The sequence below is a fragment of the Danio rerio genome, chromosome 17, assembly GCF_052040795.2.
Source record: "Danio rerio strain M-AB ecotype USA chromosome 17, GRCz13ab, whole genome shotgun sequence".
In the NCBI taxonomy this organism is placed as follows: domain Eukaryota; kingdom Metazoa; phylum Chordata; class Actinopteri; order Cypriniformes; family Danionidae; genus Danio; species Danio rerio.
In genome coordinates, this window is record NC_141037.1 from 3,477,918 (window position 1) to 3,494,704 (window position 16,787).

Sequence of the window (16,787 nt, forward strand, 5' to 3'; positions counted from 1 at the left end):
TTAACCCAATATTCAATCCAAGCATTGGGAATGGTGCGTCCCTGTCGTTTACATTAAAAAAAATATTATTTAATGTTTCTTTGATGACTGTGCAATTAACAACAAATTTAGAAAGCAAAAGCAAAAGCCAAATTGCTGACATTTTAGGAGATTTAAAGTGTCACGAAACACCAAAACACATGTTTTGAGCTGTTGACAGTCGTATATGTGTCCCACACTGCTAAAAAAAAACATTAGGACACAAATATTTCACAAAAAAGTGAAAATTTGTTGTTTTTGCGTTATTTCGAGCAAATTTCGGTTTGAAACTAATTTTTGAAGCTGCGTCACGGCCATGAGATCTTAGCGTGTATTCCAGCGTGTAGACTGGACGTCTGTACCTGGGAGTACCGTATTACGTCTCTGAGTGTGCTGCATTAATGCATGAGTAAGGCTCGGTTCAAACCAATCAGCTCGCTCTATCGTGCATGCCGTGCAACTTCATTAATATGCATGATAGCTTTCTTAGACTGTACCTGAAACAGTGTTCAGACGGCAGAGAGACGACACGTCGTGTTGCCAAGCGGGAGAACAAGAATTGTTTGGAGATACGGGTCGTCAGTGTTGCTTTCATAATGTGCTGCAGTGAATGTTTTGTTTTCATTTTCCCTCTATTAGAGCACTGCTGGACTCACGTGTGGATCAGTGCACGCGGCGCTCGACAGAAATACGTTTGAACAGAACATTTTTTCCTCGAGAGCTTTTCTCATCTGGAAATTGTGAAATCCAGATTTGCTGCTCACCTCCTTTAAAAACAGACGCGGCTCCAGTATGTGTTGATTGTCCTGTCTCTACAGATTCGGTAAGAGTGTGCGATCAGCGCCCTTTCTTTGTTCGTTCAGATGGCAAAGTTATAGTTCGCATGGTCAGCAGTACTCTTTCAGTGTTTAAAGACTAACCTTGGTCAAAATGATTTCTAAGTTACTTAGTTTACAGTATGTTAATGTCACTATAATATTGAAAGATCTGCTGTAAATGCTGCTCTCTAAGTGTAAACACGTGAACACTGTAAGCAAACTTTTGCTGACTGTCGTGTTGAATTTTCGCCGCATTTTGTGACAGGATAGTCTACCCACACACGGCTTTCTGACCTACCGAGTGCATCTGAGTAACAGAGAAATGCAGAGGCTTTTTTCTCTTATACGACGTGCGGTATCAAACATTCCACCATCATTTAACAACAGTCTCTGTCTTTCTCCCCTGTGTCTGTGTTTGTTTTGCCACGGTGAAAATCAGCGCGTGCCCAAAAGGGAACTTCCATTTTCATTTAAATCCTTCCACCTTTCCCTCCCCAGACACTCCACCCCCACCCCCAAACAGAGCTAGACCCACGCACTTTCCTGACTTTTTCCAAACTAGGGGTGTGAAAACACCCTGCTGAAACATGGGGGGATTCATGGCCCTTTAAAAACCCCGGCCAGACGCTAAAAGCACTCTACAGGTCTGCAGAGCACTCGAGACTGTCTGTAGGAGAATGAGAAATATGAAACAAGTGAACGAGAGAAGATTTTCCACTACTTAATCCTTACAGATGTTTGGTTATAACCGGCAGAAGCAGAAAAGTGTAAAAGGATGATAATAATATGCAAAAATGTGTCACTAAATATACTTAGGAGGCCATTAATATACCTGGGAGGCCCGCCCAAGTAAAGTCTGTATGTGGGAAGCACTAGAGTTTTAAAGCAACAAGAGGGAGACTTTAAAGGGCCATGAAACCCCCTTGTTTCAGCAGGGTGTTTTCACCCCTCTACTTTGGAAAAAGTCTGAAAAGTGGGCGTGTCCAGCTCTGTTCAGGGGGGAGTGTCGGAGGAAGAAAAGTGGGATGGTGTGGGAATGTCTATTTGGCACGCGCAAGTTTCAGAGTCAAAACACACACCCACACACACACACACAGACAGTAGAAAGTGATGGTGTTTAACCTACATGGACATCTGTAGTCGAATTATTTGCCAAATTATTAAATGGTGGACTTTAACTGCAGTTTGGCTCTTTCATTCAGGGAATTCATTCATGCCCCTCGCGACAAACAAGATATTTGATTCGAGGAGCTGCTCTAAGCGTGTATTTTCATGCAATGTTTGATACCGCACGGCGAATGAGAGAAAAAAACCCTCCGCATTTCCCGGAAACTTAGATGCACACGGCAGGTAGCGTCAGAAAGCCGCGTGTGTTATTCCAGTCACTAAATGCGGTGAAAACCCTACACGAGGTTAAAGTTTGGTTGTGGTGCTAACATGTTTACACTCGGTGCAATAGTTAACTTAGTTCGATACGAACAAACTGAATAAACAAAGAGCACTGGTCACTCACTTACCAAATCTGTAGAGACAGGACAATCACCAGCAACTAGAGCCGCGTCTTTATTAAGAGGAGACGAGCAGCGAATCCGGATCTCAGCGTTTGCAGATGAGAACAGCTCTCAGATAAACAATGTCCCTCCTTAAGTATTATTTATACTTCTGCGTCAGGTGACCGGCGCAGGCAACGCGCTGTCTCTGTTGGTCTGCATTAACACTTCTGAAACGCTAGTTGGCAGTGAGGTGTAAATGTTTCTCTGTATCGAGTTTCTTCGCTACTTTTTTGCATTTCCTGAACACTTCCGGGATGTACAAGTGGCTCAAACTCGCTCATTTTGAGGCAGGAACCGGCGGACGTGCAACAACTTTAACTATGAGGTAAACACAAAACAAAACTTTCCATCCGGAGCTCCTTCACGGGATTCCACACTTGTAAACAATCGCTCGCGCGACGTCGCGCCATTCGCGCAGCTCTCTGTCCCGCCCAGACTCGTCAGCGCTACCAAGCCAACCAATCACAGAGTTTACGCTACGCGTCTAGTTACATTTTTTGAGAGGTGCACGTCAGTGACGGCGATGGCCACGGCGAAGGGCTATGCGTCAGCGCCGTAGCATACGCCGGTGTTTGACGCAGAAGTATAAATCAGCGTTTAGACACATAAGTTATTGTTGTCGAGTGTCGCGTACACTGTTAATCCACACGTGAGTCTGCGCTCTCACAGAGAGAAAATGAAAACGAAACTTAACTGCAGCAAACTATAAATGCAACACTTCACGCTTGTTTTGCCAGTACAACATGGTGTGAGTGTCGTCTAAACACTGTGACAGTAATGAATATTAATGAAGTTGCACAATAGAGCGTGCTGATTGGTTTGAACCAAGCTTTACTCATGCATTAATGCAGCACACTGTAAGATGTAATAAGACACACTCTGGCACAGACGCCCAGTCTGCACGCTGGAATACACGCTATTATATCATGACCGTGACGCAGCTTCAAAAATTCGTTTCAAACCGGAAGTACGAATTTGCTTGAAATAACGCAAAAACAACCAATTTACACTTTTTAGTGAAGTATAGGTGTCCTAATAGTGTTTTTAGCAGTGTGGGACACATATACGACTGTCAACAGCTCAAAACATGTGTTTTGGTGTTTCGTGACCCTTTAAAAACACCACATGACCTGCTGTGTAATGATTAAGTTTCAAGAGAAAACCTGCTTGAAAATCTAACTCGGGTATTTCTTTAAAGAGATGAGTTCTGCATATGGAGGAGTCAGTAAGACAGCAGACGCAGAGGCCATTCAAACAGCAGTGATTTATGTAAGATGCAGTTCAACATGCAGGAAAAAAACCCAACAAAGACCAACAAGCAAAAGGAAATCGAGCGAAAATGCAAACTAAAGCAGCTCGGGTTAGTTTCTCTGAGAACAGAAATGAGGCGCAGAGGCGTCAGGCTTACATTAGCTCCGTTTTCTCCATGTCCCAGGCTCTCCTCCACTGGCCTTTGGAGTTTTTGTGACGGGCCACACGCTCGCGGTCGATCTCCTCGCGCTCCTTCTTCCAGCGCAGATACTCCTGCTGCTCCTGCTCAGACGGCATCAGGTTTAGGTCAGCCACCGGTTCTGTAGACTACAAAATACACATATACAAAACTAAATTATCAGCTTCTTGTGAATTTGGATCATTCAGTTAGTTCCCAAGCGATGTTTAAAGTTCCCATGAAATGAATATAAAGATTTTTACATGTTGGTATAGCTAATTTTTAGGAAATCTATAAGCTAGTACACACCAAAACAGTGACAAAATTCACATGTAGAAGATATAAAACCGAGATTATTAAACTCAGATTCACTAAATCATTCATTCAAATGATTCCTTCAAAAAAGCTCATTCATTTAGAATCAAAGCATGTGGCTTTCTTCATGAATGGGTCAATAAAATGCACAAATGTTCTGCTCTGGCTTTGATTGAACTAATAAAAAAGACAATATTGAGTCTAAAATGGTTAGTGCTGTCGCCTTACAGCAATGTCGCTGATTCGAGCCCCAGCTGGGTCAGTTGGCATTTTTGTGTGGAGTTTGCATGTTCTCCCCGTTCACGTGGGTTTCCCCTGGGTGCTAATACTAAGTCCAAATACATGCACTATATATACTGTTTCCCAGTGATGAGATGCAGCTGGAAGGGCATCTGCTGTGTAAAACATATGCTGTATAAGTTGGCGGTTCATTCCGCTGTGGCGACTCTTGATGAATAAAGGGACTAGACCAAAAATAGAATGAGTGAACGAGTGAACGAGTTTAAAATGTGAATCACTCAATATGAACTTCTGATGAATGTTTGCCAAGTCTGTGAATTAAAGGTAATGATGATGTTTTCTGACACTCAAAATGCTTGTAGCCATTGACATACATTATATGAATGGCAAAGATCACAGTTTCAAACAAAAATTTAATAAAAAAAAAACATGACCTACATCTTAGAGAGCCTGAAAATATAAATTATAAGCATGTTTTCATTTTTGGGTGAACTGTCTCTTTAAGTTTGGTGGAACCAGGTGCCAATGTGCACGTCCACATCCAATAACTTCACATGCTCTAAATTAAGTACTAATAAACAGATCTAGCAGTTAAAATTAAAAGCAAAACAGCTGCAGATTACTTTAACAGCATCACGAATGAGAAAAGATGCAAGTTTGTTAATTTAGAATAAGGTAAGACTTTATTTTGATGGTCCATTTGAGTATTAGTAGACTGTCTGCTTAATATTTGCTGATTCTGCTCCTTTAACAGACATTTAACTGACTATAAGAAACTTTGCAAGTACATGTCAACTTACACTAACCCCAACCTAACAGTCTACTTATAATGTAATAAGAATTAGTTGGCATGTAGATGCAATGTAGCTTACATTCAACAAACGGACCATCAAAACAAACTGAGCCAGCATAATCATATTTTCTGTCAGACAGAAAAGATCTACATCTGTTGGTGTTAGTCTAATGCTAGAAATGTTTGCTGTGCAGAAAATTAGCACCAGGAATGTAAATATATATATATATATATATATATATATATATATATATATATATATATATATATATATATATATATATATATTTTTTTTTTTTTTTGTCATTAACTAAAGGTGGTCGTATATGCATGAAAGATAATTAATGAACTAATGATCAACATTCTTATATAATTTGCAAATATATTCATTTTTCTGATTCATCCACACATTTTTTTTTTTTTTTTACATTTTTAGATAAGACTAAAATTAAATTGGTTTAATGAGCCTATTTTCTCTCTGGAGATTGCATTATTCTAGCTTTTATTGTTCTGCTGTTTCTGTTATTGTTAGTATTTTTGCTTTGTAGTGCTTTGGGTCTAACAAAAGCGCATTACAAACAAAATTATTTATAATTATTATTATAGTCCCTATATATATATATATATATATATATATATATATATATATATATATATATATATATATATAAAACAGTTATATAATATATAATATATATGTATATATATATGTTATATGTATAATATATAACAGTTCTGTCTGGTTCTCAAATCTGATTGGCTGATAGCCGTGCGATATTCTGCAATATCAGAACTCCTACAGCCACTTTACCCTTTGTGTATTACTCCGCCCACATACAGCCAGCAAAAAGCAGAGACACTACAGATCTAAAGTTTAAAGGATGCACGCTCAAACTGTCAGCTTATGATTTAAATCCAATATGGAAGAAAGTAGTTCCACATACAAAATGGTTTTTGAAACTCTCCATGTTTGATTTTGTTTTTATATACACAATTATGCCGTCAAACTGTTGTATAAACGCAATATCATACGAGTAGCAGTGCGATATGGCTGTATACCGGCACTGCGGCCTCGTGCCATCGCACGCCTCCCACCAGTGCCGATATACAGCCATATCGCACTGCTACTCGTGTGATATATATATATATATATATATATATATATATATATATATATATATATAGGAAATGGGATTTAAATCTAAATCATTCTCCACCCCCACACTGTGACCCTCCTTCTGAAACCAAAGTTAAACCCTTGGGTGGAACACATAATTTCATCCCTGCCCTTTAAAAGCTGATGAATTATTCATCCTCTTAACCTAATAATATGATTAGTAACATGTTGTTCAGAACTCTGTGTATAATTTAATTGAACTCTTACCGGGACACTGCAAGATCTTTCACATGGACTCCACTGATCCTGTTTTCCTGCGTTCACCTGAATAAAACACACACGAGAAAGAAATCAGTACTGAAAACTCAGATACAGATGAAGACTAAAACATTTTTTAATAGTTGAAGATTACTATTGAAACTAGTGCAGGGAAAAAAAATATGTTAAATAATCGCAGCCTCAGTGAACCAAATGTATAAATTTAATTCGATTACATCTAATTTATCAGTCAAACTTGTTATGATGTTTTCAGTGTTTTGAGGGATACTGAGTGGTTCTCAATGGCATCTGTGATATTAAACCTATTAATGGATGACTATGAAAGACTGCACTTATTTTTAGTTTTACTGTTTAACTTTCATATGCGAGCCAGAGTATAATAAAATACAAACAGTACATCTAGTTTTACAGACAGCTACAGATGCCTATTTTACAAGAAACTTGTTTTGTGAACACTTACGCTGTCTGTCGCTGTTCTACATTCGCCAGTTTCAAACCTCTGAATTAACATCTTTTGGCGAAAACATGCATTCACAATGGTATGAATCATTACAGGGGTGGTCAAATGTATGAATAAGTTATCTATTAATTTAATTATTAATGTTATTAAAGATCCAGATCGGAGTGAGCTACTTCCTAACAATTTAAAGGGAAGACCCCCCCCCCCCCCCATACATCTTGTTTTGATGTCCTTCAAAAGGGATCAAGCTATGATTAGAATTTAACTAGAATTAAATTCATTTTTATAAACTAACATTAACAAAGACGAATGAATACAGTAATAATGACTTGTTCATGTTAGTAAAAACATCAACAAATAGAACCTTATAATAAAGTGTCACTATATTATCTTTTAAGATTATCTTTACGTTAACTTAAGATCATGTTTTTTTTTCATTTCGTTTTTAAACATAATTTTAAGCATAAAAAACAGCGATAACAAAACAAGAATTAAACATTAAAAGTAGACTTTTTTTTTTAAAAAGTATATGCATATACATCAAGACATAGATACATTATTATTATTAATGCAAACTACATTTTCTACAATGCAGATAAAGAATAAGTGGTCAGAATTTCAGTGCAAACAACAAATACTAAGGATGTGTGTGAACAGAGAATCTGCACTGATATGCATGGGTTTGCTGCCCTCGTGTGGACAAAAATCTGTAGCACATCACTTGCTTTAATGATATTTGTTTAGAAAATTTCATTTTCCTTCGGCTTAGTCTCTTATTTATCAGGGGTCCCCACAGCGGAATGAACCGCCAACTATTCCAGCATATGTTTTACACAGCAGATGCCCTTCCAGCCGGAAAAACAGTACTGGGAAACACCCATAAACACCCATTCACACACACACACACTCGTACACTACGACCAATTTAGTTCATCGATTGCCCTATAGCATGTGTTTGGACTGTGGGGGAAACCGGAGCACCCAGAAAAAACCCACGGCAACACGGGGAGAACATGCAAACTCCACACAGAAATGCCAACTGGCCCAGTCGGGACTGCGGGCGTGTGTGCCTGCATGTGTGTGTTTTTGTGACATCTGTATAATTACAAAGGTATGACACAGGAATTACTAGAAGGTGGTGAAATATGAGAACATTCCTGATTTCTCCAAAAGCATATACAGTTGATGTCAGAATTATTCGCCCCCCTGAATTATTAGACCGCTTGTTTATTTTTTCCCCAATTTCTGTTTAACGGAGAGCAGATTTTTTCAACACATTTCTAAACATAATAGTTTTGGTAACTCATGTTAATGACTTAATGATTTATTTTATCTTTGTCATGATGACAGTAAATAATATTAGACTAGATATTCTTCAAGACACTTCTATACAGCTTAAAGTGACATTTAAAGGCTTCACTAGGTTAATAAGGTTAACTAGACAGGTTAGGGTAATTAGGCAAGTTATTGCATAATGATGGTTTGTTCTGTAGACTATCGATAAAAAATTTAGCTTAAAGAGGCTAATAATTTTGTCCCTAAAATGTTTTTTAAAAATTAAAAACTGCTTGTATTCTAGCCGAAATAAAACAAATAAGACTTTCACCAGAAGAAAAAACATTATCAAACATACTGTGAAAATTTCCTTGCTCTGTTAAACATCATTTGGGAAAAAGAAGAAAAAAAATTTGAAGGGGGCTAATAATTCTGACTTCAACTGTAAATCACACAGAATGAGGTTATTCAACAAGTATAACTGCACACAGTGTGCTGTGAGGGTTGGGTTTAGGGGTAAGGGCGATAAAAAATTCCATTTGTACAGTAGAAAGCAATAGAAAACCAATGTAATGTCCACACAATTCACAAAGTCAAGTGTGTGCGTGTGTGTGTTTTGTGGTGTTTTACATTCTTACCAATGCTGAAGTAGAGCTGGGGGAAAAAATGTGATCGTGATAATAATTTTCTATATTGAACGATAACAATATATGTTTTGAAGGTGTTAATGCTTCCACTGTTAGAGCATCTTAACCATGACTGAAGTCGGATACTGCTGGGGGGAAAGTGAAACGAGTGTACTAAACCATCCTGGGTCAGGCAACATGACCTATTATCGGCTAATAATCTTCAATAACGAAAATTTTGATGAATCTCTAATAGCAACACAATAATAGATTCCAGTTGTTGCATATTTCTGCTGTGTGATTGGCCCTTAGGATCAATATCGAATGAAAATGTCCACAGCTTTTCATCAACATAAATTTTAATGCAATATAATACGATATTGTTTATCGGCCCAGCCCTATGCTGAAGTCATTTTACTGGAAAATATTGTGAAGACTTTTTCTGCTCTTAAAAGTGTGCCTAGGTCATTTTTGACCCTTAAGTTCACATGAGGGTTTAATAACCGCAAATAGACAGTTATTTAATAATCCCAACAGACCTGGTAACTTATATGACACAGCATACCTGCTGTGATCTCCACAGCACTCATGCACTGTGGGTAAAATCCGAACACACACAGCAGGATATCTGTGACTCAGTGAATACTAGACTCTCACTGATGTTTCTATAATCTGTGTGTCATCTGCTGAAGCATCTGCTGTCCGCCACCTTCTCGAGGAGACAAAATATCACAGAAACACTTCTGAAAATGCTCCTTCGCTTCTACATGAAATCAGAATCAATGCATAATTCATATACACTTTATTAGGTTCACTTTAGTAGTACAGGGGTGGAACTTTTGCCTTCAGAACTGCCTTATTCTGGCTTAGATTCAACAAGGTACCGGATATATTCCTCAGAGATTTTGCTCCATATTGACATGATAGCATCACTCAGTTGCTGCAGATTTGTCGGCTGCACATCCATGATGCCAAACTCTGGTTCCACCACATCCCAAAGCTGCTCTATTGGATTGAGCTCTGGTGACTGTGGAGGCCATTTGAGTACAGTGAACTCATTGTCATGTTCAAGACACCAGTCTGAGATGATTCAGGCTTTATGACATGGTGTGTTATCCTGCTGGAAGTAGCCATCAGAAGATGGAGACACTGTGCTCATAAAGGGATGGACATGGTCAGCAGCAATACTTTGGCTGTGGCTGTGCTCAGTTGGTACTAATGAGCCCAAAGTGTGCTAAGAAAATCTCCCCTACATCATTACACCACCACCAGCCTGAACCGCTGATACAAGGCAGGATGGATCCATGCTTTCATGTTGTTGATGCCAAATTCTGACTCGATCATCTGAATGTGGCAGCAGAAATGGAGACTCATCAGAGCAGGCAACGTTTCTCCAATCTTCTATTGTCCAGTTTTGGTGAGTCTGTGTGAATTGTAGCCTCAGTTTCCTGTTCTTAGCTGAGAAGAGTAGCACCAGCTGTGGTCTTCTGCTGCTGTAGCCCATCTGTCTTAAGTAGGCATGGGGCGGTATAATATTCCGACGGTATGATAACCTTGGATACATTTTTTTTTTTAAATCACGGTTTTACGGTATTGTGATCACTGCTCTATAATATATATATATATATATATATTTAAGGTCTGGGTTAAAAAAATAAATAAAATATTCCCCTGTAAACATAATTAATTTTATTTTGAGAAACATTTAAATATTTTCAAGCAGTAAACATGTCAGGCTAAATACTTCAAATGAATCATTGACTTCTGCTGTCTTCATTTGTGTCAAAAACAGAGACTTCTTTACAATTTAAAATGGTATCTTTGGATATCTTTCTGCAGGAGATACTGTTGTCCAAATTAATAATAACAAGAATAATAATAATTAAAAAAACGGAAATGAAAAAAAAAATCCTACACAAACCTTAGGAACGATATTGCAGAAAATGTTAGTGGTTTGACTTTTCCAAACCACTGTATACCTTGAAAATGGTTATCATCCCATGCATAGCCTCAAGGTTGGACGTGTTGTGTGTTCAGAGATGCTCTTCTGCAGACCTCAGTTGTAACAAGTGATTATTTGAGTTACTGTTGCCTTTTTACCAGCTGGAACCAGACTGGCCATTCTCCTCTGACCTCTGGCATCAACAAGGCATTTGCGCCCACAGAACTGCTGCTGACTGGATATTTCCTCTTTGTCAGACCATTCTCTGTAAACCCTAGAGATGGTTGTGCGTGAAAATCCCAGTAGATCAGCAGTTTCTGAAATACTCAGAGCAGCCCGTCTGGCACCAACAACCATGTCACGTTCAAAGTCACTTAAATCCCCTTTCCTCCCCATTCTGATGCTCACTTTGAAATGCAGCAGATCAGCTTGACTATGTCTACATGCCTAAATGCATTGAGCTGCTGCCATGTGATTGGCTGATCAGAAATCAGTGTTATCGAGCAGTTAAAAAGATATACCTAATAAAGTGGCCGGTAAGTGTAAATATTCAGACATTTTCCATCGACTAAGCAGATCAAATTAAATCAAGCCCCATTCAATGCATTTATTGTTTTGTTTTATTAAATATATTGCTTAAAGACGTTTGTTTAAAATAATATTTAAATTGGTTTTAAAGTAGCAAACAACCCCAATGCGATACAGTGCTATAGTCAGTATTTGTATAATTATAACTATTTTAAGTTATTTTAACCAGTTAAACTCTGCTGCTATTTTGGGATTTCCGCCTGGATTTCGCCTACCCAAATTTAAAAGCTTCCCAAATCCACATGCTGAGGTGTAAATGCAAAAATTTGGTATCATTTTAAAGAAAACCCTTTAAATTTTTATAAAACACTATTGAAAGTGTTTGAAATATCTGTATATGTTGTCTTTGCTATAATAAACACCTAAAAAAAAAGGTGCTTTTTGTATTTTTTTATAAACTCAAATTTGAAAGTGTCTCTTTTAGGTTGTGTGTGGTCTAGCGTGCTGTAATTAATGTTGGTGGTTCCTGCACATGTCTGTAATCATAGACAAAAAAAGGAAAAATGTCTCCACCATAATCTATGCAGAAGTTATTGTATTCCAACTGATGAGAGGTGCTGTACAAGCCACAGGGAGCGATCATTGTTTTCATATTTCACTATTCTTTTGTTTGATCAAACATAATTCACTGTGTTTGGACCACGTCAGACATATAAAAGGATTACTTATGCACATCACCTCAAAAACAGAGGAGAATGGCCCTGAAGCGCACAGCATAAGGTGAGAGATGACAGCTGTCTGTGCTATCTGGGGCTGCTTATTGATCATAAATGTATTGTTTTCACTTCTGCGCCATGAAAACACCGCGATTCATTCAGCAACTGTTTGATGTGTGAATATAATTCAGTAAAAAGAATGCTAGAACCGTATGAGCACCGGCAAGAGCTTTTATTTGAGCTATAGCTTGTACATGTGTCATATGAAAAATATTAAAATGAACCAATGTTCAATACCCAGCTCAGGTGTCCAAAATACTGTGTATTTAAGTGTAAATAACTTTTGTACAGTAGAATAAAAACCAAAGTGATGCATATGTGCATAAAATATAGATTCTACGATTTCAAGCGAAACCATTTATGGGGGTCTGGTGCAATGCTAGCCCTTTAAATCTTAAAGCGAAAGTCGATGACGTCACGGACCCGGCACTGCGTCCGCAGAGTTTAAGTGGTTAAATGTTTTAGATGTGAAGCCAAAAAAAAAAAAAAAAAAAGATTTGTAAATAAATACTAAAATCACTGAAACTGTAAAATAAAGAGGTGATTAAAATAAAGCTGCTATAAAATATATATATATAAAAACTGGATTACAAACCTAAATAAAAATTAGAAGTATAGACTAACAGCTAACTGAAATAACTTACATTCAAGTATTTAATCTAAATAATTTAATGAAATACTAAGCAATAAGTGTTTTATAGCCAGTGAACTCATTCTGAGCACTGTCTATATAAATAATTACAAGAAAACTAAAACAAAAAACAATAAAAAGTCAAAAGTACTACAGTTATATTGCATTCAAAATATGCTAAAAGCTTTAAAAATGTTAATAAACACTGCACCAGTATATAAATAATACTAGCTAAATTCTCTCCAACATCTACAAAGACACTAAGCAAGCCATTTATTTTCAGACAGCGTGGAGGCTCAGGATCTACATTCACATTCAGTTCGTGTGAGAGAGTGTGTGAGACTCGATCAGACAAAAGCTCTGATGATAAAGAGTCTTTCACAATAGACTGCATTATAGAGAGCCTTTCAGACTTCAGCGGACAGAAGCAGCTGCTGTCGAGACAGTTCAGCCCCGACGGTGGAGAAAACACATCTGTCCTCACTCACATACGTATAACCCACACACACAGACAAACGCACACACAGACACAGGCACACATTCACATGCACTGAAAAACAGCACACAAAACACACTCATCCAATACTACAACTCAAGTGTAAAAGACTGGAGCCCGGAGGACAGCTTCTTTACAATTAAATACATGCTTTAAGGCAGCACGATGGCTCAATGGTTAGCAATGTGGCCTTACATATCAGTCAAATCACCCCTTCGGAATCACGGTAGTATGTGTGGGTATTATTGCATTAAATTGTCACAAAAGTTCACACACATTTGTATTTTTCCAGCGTGAAAAATGCATACAAATTCTCCTTGTTAATTTAAAGCACTTTTCAAAAAAACAAGCCAATTTTCCAGGTCTTAAATTTCTTAAAGTGCACATAGTTTTCTCCCTTTTTTATGATTTAATATTAATATTATGGTTGTTCTGAGTGTGCCAGTGTAGGTTCAGTTCAAAACACAGTTCAGATTTTTTTTTTATTACAATGTGTTAAAGAGTCATGTTGTGGGCGTGTACACAGCTCGCTGTTTTAGGGGCGTGTTGCTTTACATGATAATTAGTTTCAAATTTCCGCCTAATGTAACAAGGGGGCGGAGCTAAGAGCTCCTCCGCTCTGTGTTTGGCAACAGACAGGCAGACAGAGAGAAGCAACATGAGTGAGAGGACCAGCATTCAGCCGTACATGTATGACTCGGACACAGACAAAGCAGAGATTACACAATCATTTGTGTCTTTGTATAGTTTTACAGCCAACTGTGTGCTAGTTTAAAAATCCGAGCTTGTACACCAAGACTAAGAACCACCACACTGAAGTAACTTTGACTGAGGCACATAGATGACCTGCTTAGAGCCGTGACACGGCACGACAGGCACGCACATTTGCATATTATTCAATTCAATTCAATTCAGCTTTATTTGTATAGCGCTTTTACAATGTAGATTGTGTCAAAGCAGCTTCACATAAATGGTCATAGTAACTGGAAGAGTGTGGTTCAGGTTTTACTGTTTAAGTTCAGTTCAGTTTAGCTCAGTTCAGTGTGGTTTAAAATCATTACTGAGAGTTCAAACACTGAAGAGCAAATTCATCGATGCGTAGCTCTACCAATCCTGTACCATGCGAGGCAGTGGCGACAGCGGAGAGGGAAAAAAACTTCACCTGATGGGAGTGAAGAAAAAAAACCTTGAGAGAACCAGACTCAGTTGGGCACGACCATTTTAATTTCTCCGCTGGCAAAAAGTCTTGTGCAGAGCTTCAGTCACCGTGGTGGACTGAAGACATATTATTTAAAATGAAACAATTTAGATGACACTCTGTGGCGCGGCAGAAATATGAAGTGTCCCGAATCCTGGCTGGGCGCCACAGACAGCCGCAACTTGAAGCGCCACTGTGTGTATCCTGATAGAAACCAATGTTTAAATTTCTAAAATGCATGGCGCTGCGCGTCTCCGAGCGGCACTTCTGGTGTGCCACCTGCAGGCAAGTTTGTTATTTTATTTCCAATTGAGTGACACTCACATGAGGCAAAGGGCGCTCACACTTTCAGCTGCACCTAGTTAAGATCACACTCACAGGGAGCTTCTGTGACCTCGAGAAATGCAAACGGCTAAAGTTTAAGGTAGACGCAATAGTTTGCAAGCCTACATAAATCAACATTCTCCAGCTTTTCTCTCTTAAATTGACGACTGTTCCCTCTATCCCTCTAAACAGGTTAAGAGTCTGGAAGAGTCACCCTATCTTTTGATTCTCACATCAATAACATCACATGGTCTGCTTACTTCCACCTACGCAACATTAACCGTCTCCGCCCTTCTCTTACACCTCATGCCACTGCTGTTCTCGTTCATAGCCTTGTCACATCTCGTTTAGATTACTGCAACTCTCTTCTCTTTGGTCTCACTCATAAATCTCTGTGTAAGCTTCAGTTGGTCCAGAACTCAGCTGCTCGTATCATCACCAGAACCCCTTCTTCTCATCACATCACCCCTGTCCTGCAGCAGCTTCATTGGTTACCTGTTCTGAGACAGGTGTTGATGAATGTTTGGATTTTTCGGGTGGAAGCTTTGGTTATCCTCCAGGTCTCTACCCCGTACAACAATACTGATTTCACATTAGAGTTAAACAGGCGGATCTTCGTGGTCATGGTAAGTTCTCTCCAAAATCTCGCCCCTCCATATTTGTCTGCCCTCATCCACATTTCTGTTCCTTCTCGCACCCTGCAATCTTCTTCCTCCCTCCACTTGTCTGTTCCCTCTTCTCGCCTTTCAACTATGGGCAACAGAGCATTCAGCCGCTCTGCTCCGCGGTTTTGAAAACTCATTACCACCTGCCATCAGAAACATTGACTCCCTCACACTATTCAAATCAAGACTCAAAACCCACTTATTCAAGATGACTTTTAACACTTAATTTTATTTGCACTATTGCTGTGTATATTTTATTATTTCTCTTGTACTTTTATTGCATTTGTTGATTGTACGGTGTCCTTGAGTTGCTAGAAAGGCGCCTTTAAATAAAATGTGTTATTATTATTATTACCTACAAACAAACTAAGTTACAAACAATAATTCCGAAGAGAGCGATCATGTAGTGTGATCTTGTGTTGAGCCCAATGAGCCTTACATCTAAACATAGAGCAAGGGTATTCCTCTAGTGACATCGCTTTGACTCTAACGTTGAAAATGGCGGACGTGAAACGACAAACTGAGGATATGACGACGCACCTGTCAATCAATACTGGTGGGCGGGAGGACCGCACTCCTACGTCAAGTTGCGGTCGATCTAAAAACCGATCTAATTGGTCGACCGTTATTATATTGTTAAATTGAAAAAAAACTGTGTGTGTTTATATCACCCCAATATGACAATCTATACACTATAATTACACACATGTCTTTCCAAACAGCTTGAAAAGTAGATTTTTCACCATAGGTGCCCTTTTAAGCCAAATTCAAGCACTTTAGGCACCTTGTGTGAACCCTGTACTATACAGCTGTAAACGGTGAAACCGTAAAGTAAATGTTACTTTTGCCATTAAACAGAACAGTTGAACAGACCCACAAAATCCTGCCAAAAGCCTGATGAATATTCAAACTCTCATCTCTTATGATCAGACTCATCTGGTGTGAATATGTTTACAGCATCACAGCTTGAAAACAAAATGAAAGGCGTCCCAAACACAAACGAGAAGATCTGCTCACCTCTGTGAGTCTCTTTACAGCGGCAGGTTGTTTTCCTCGTGTGTTCGACTCCAGATCTTCTTCAACACAGGATTTAAGTCTAGCTGGACTCACAGGACGGTTTCTGTCCTTCCTCTCGCCGAAAACCTTCTTACCCTGAAACAGTGTTGTAGCCATTCAAGTCAGAATTATTAGCACAATTACATATTCATTCCCAATTTCTGTTTAATGGGGAGAAACTTACTTCAACACATTTCTAAACATAATAGTTTCTCATTTCTAATAACCAGGGCCAGACGGAATCTGCG

The 16,787-nt window shown here is 38.6% G+C and overlaps 1 protein-coding gene across 15 annotated transcripts in view; it reads right to left on the minus strand.

Annotated features, from left to right (window-relative positions):
- Positions 1 to 16,787, minus strand: part of ccdc9b (coiled-coil domain containing 9B) — an 88,463-nt gene that overhangs the window by 28,431 nt on the left and 43,245 nt on the right. For 9 of the 15 annotated variants that reach the window (XM_087290039.1, XM_087290034.1, XM_087290033.1 and 6 more), the window contains 3 exons: positions 16,501 to 16,635; positions 6,551 to 6,607; positions 3,798 to 3,967 (listed from right to left, as the gene is read on the minus strand). In XM_087290039.1, coding sequence (XP_087146165.1) covers positions 3,798 to 3,967; positions 6,551 to 6,607; positions 16,501 to 16,635 — 362 coding nt within the window. The remainder of the gene's footprint in view (positions 1 to 3,797; positions 3,968 to 6,550; positions 6,608 to 16,500; positions 16,636 to 16,787) is intronic. The other 6 variants (XM_087290046.1, XM_087290040.1, XM_087290047.1 and 3 more) reach the window with 1 other exon arrangement.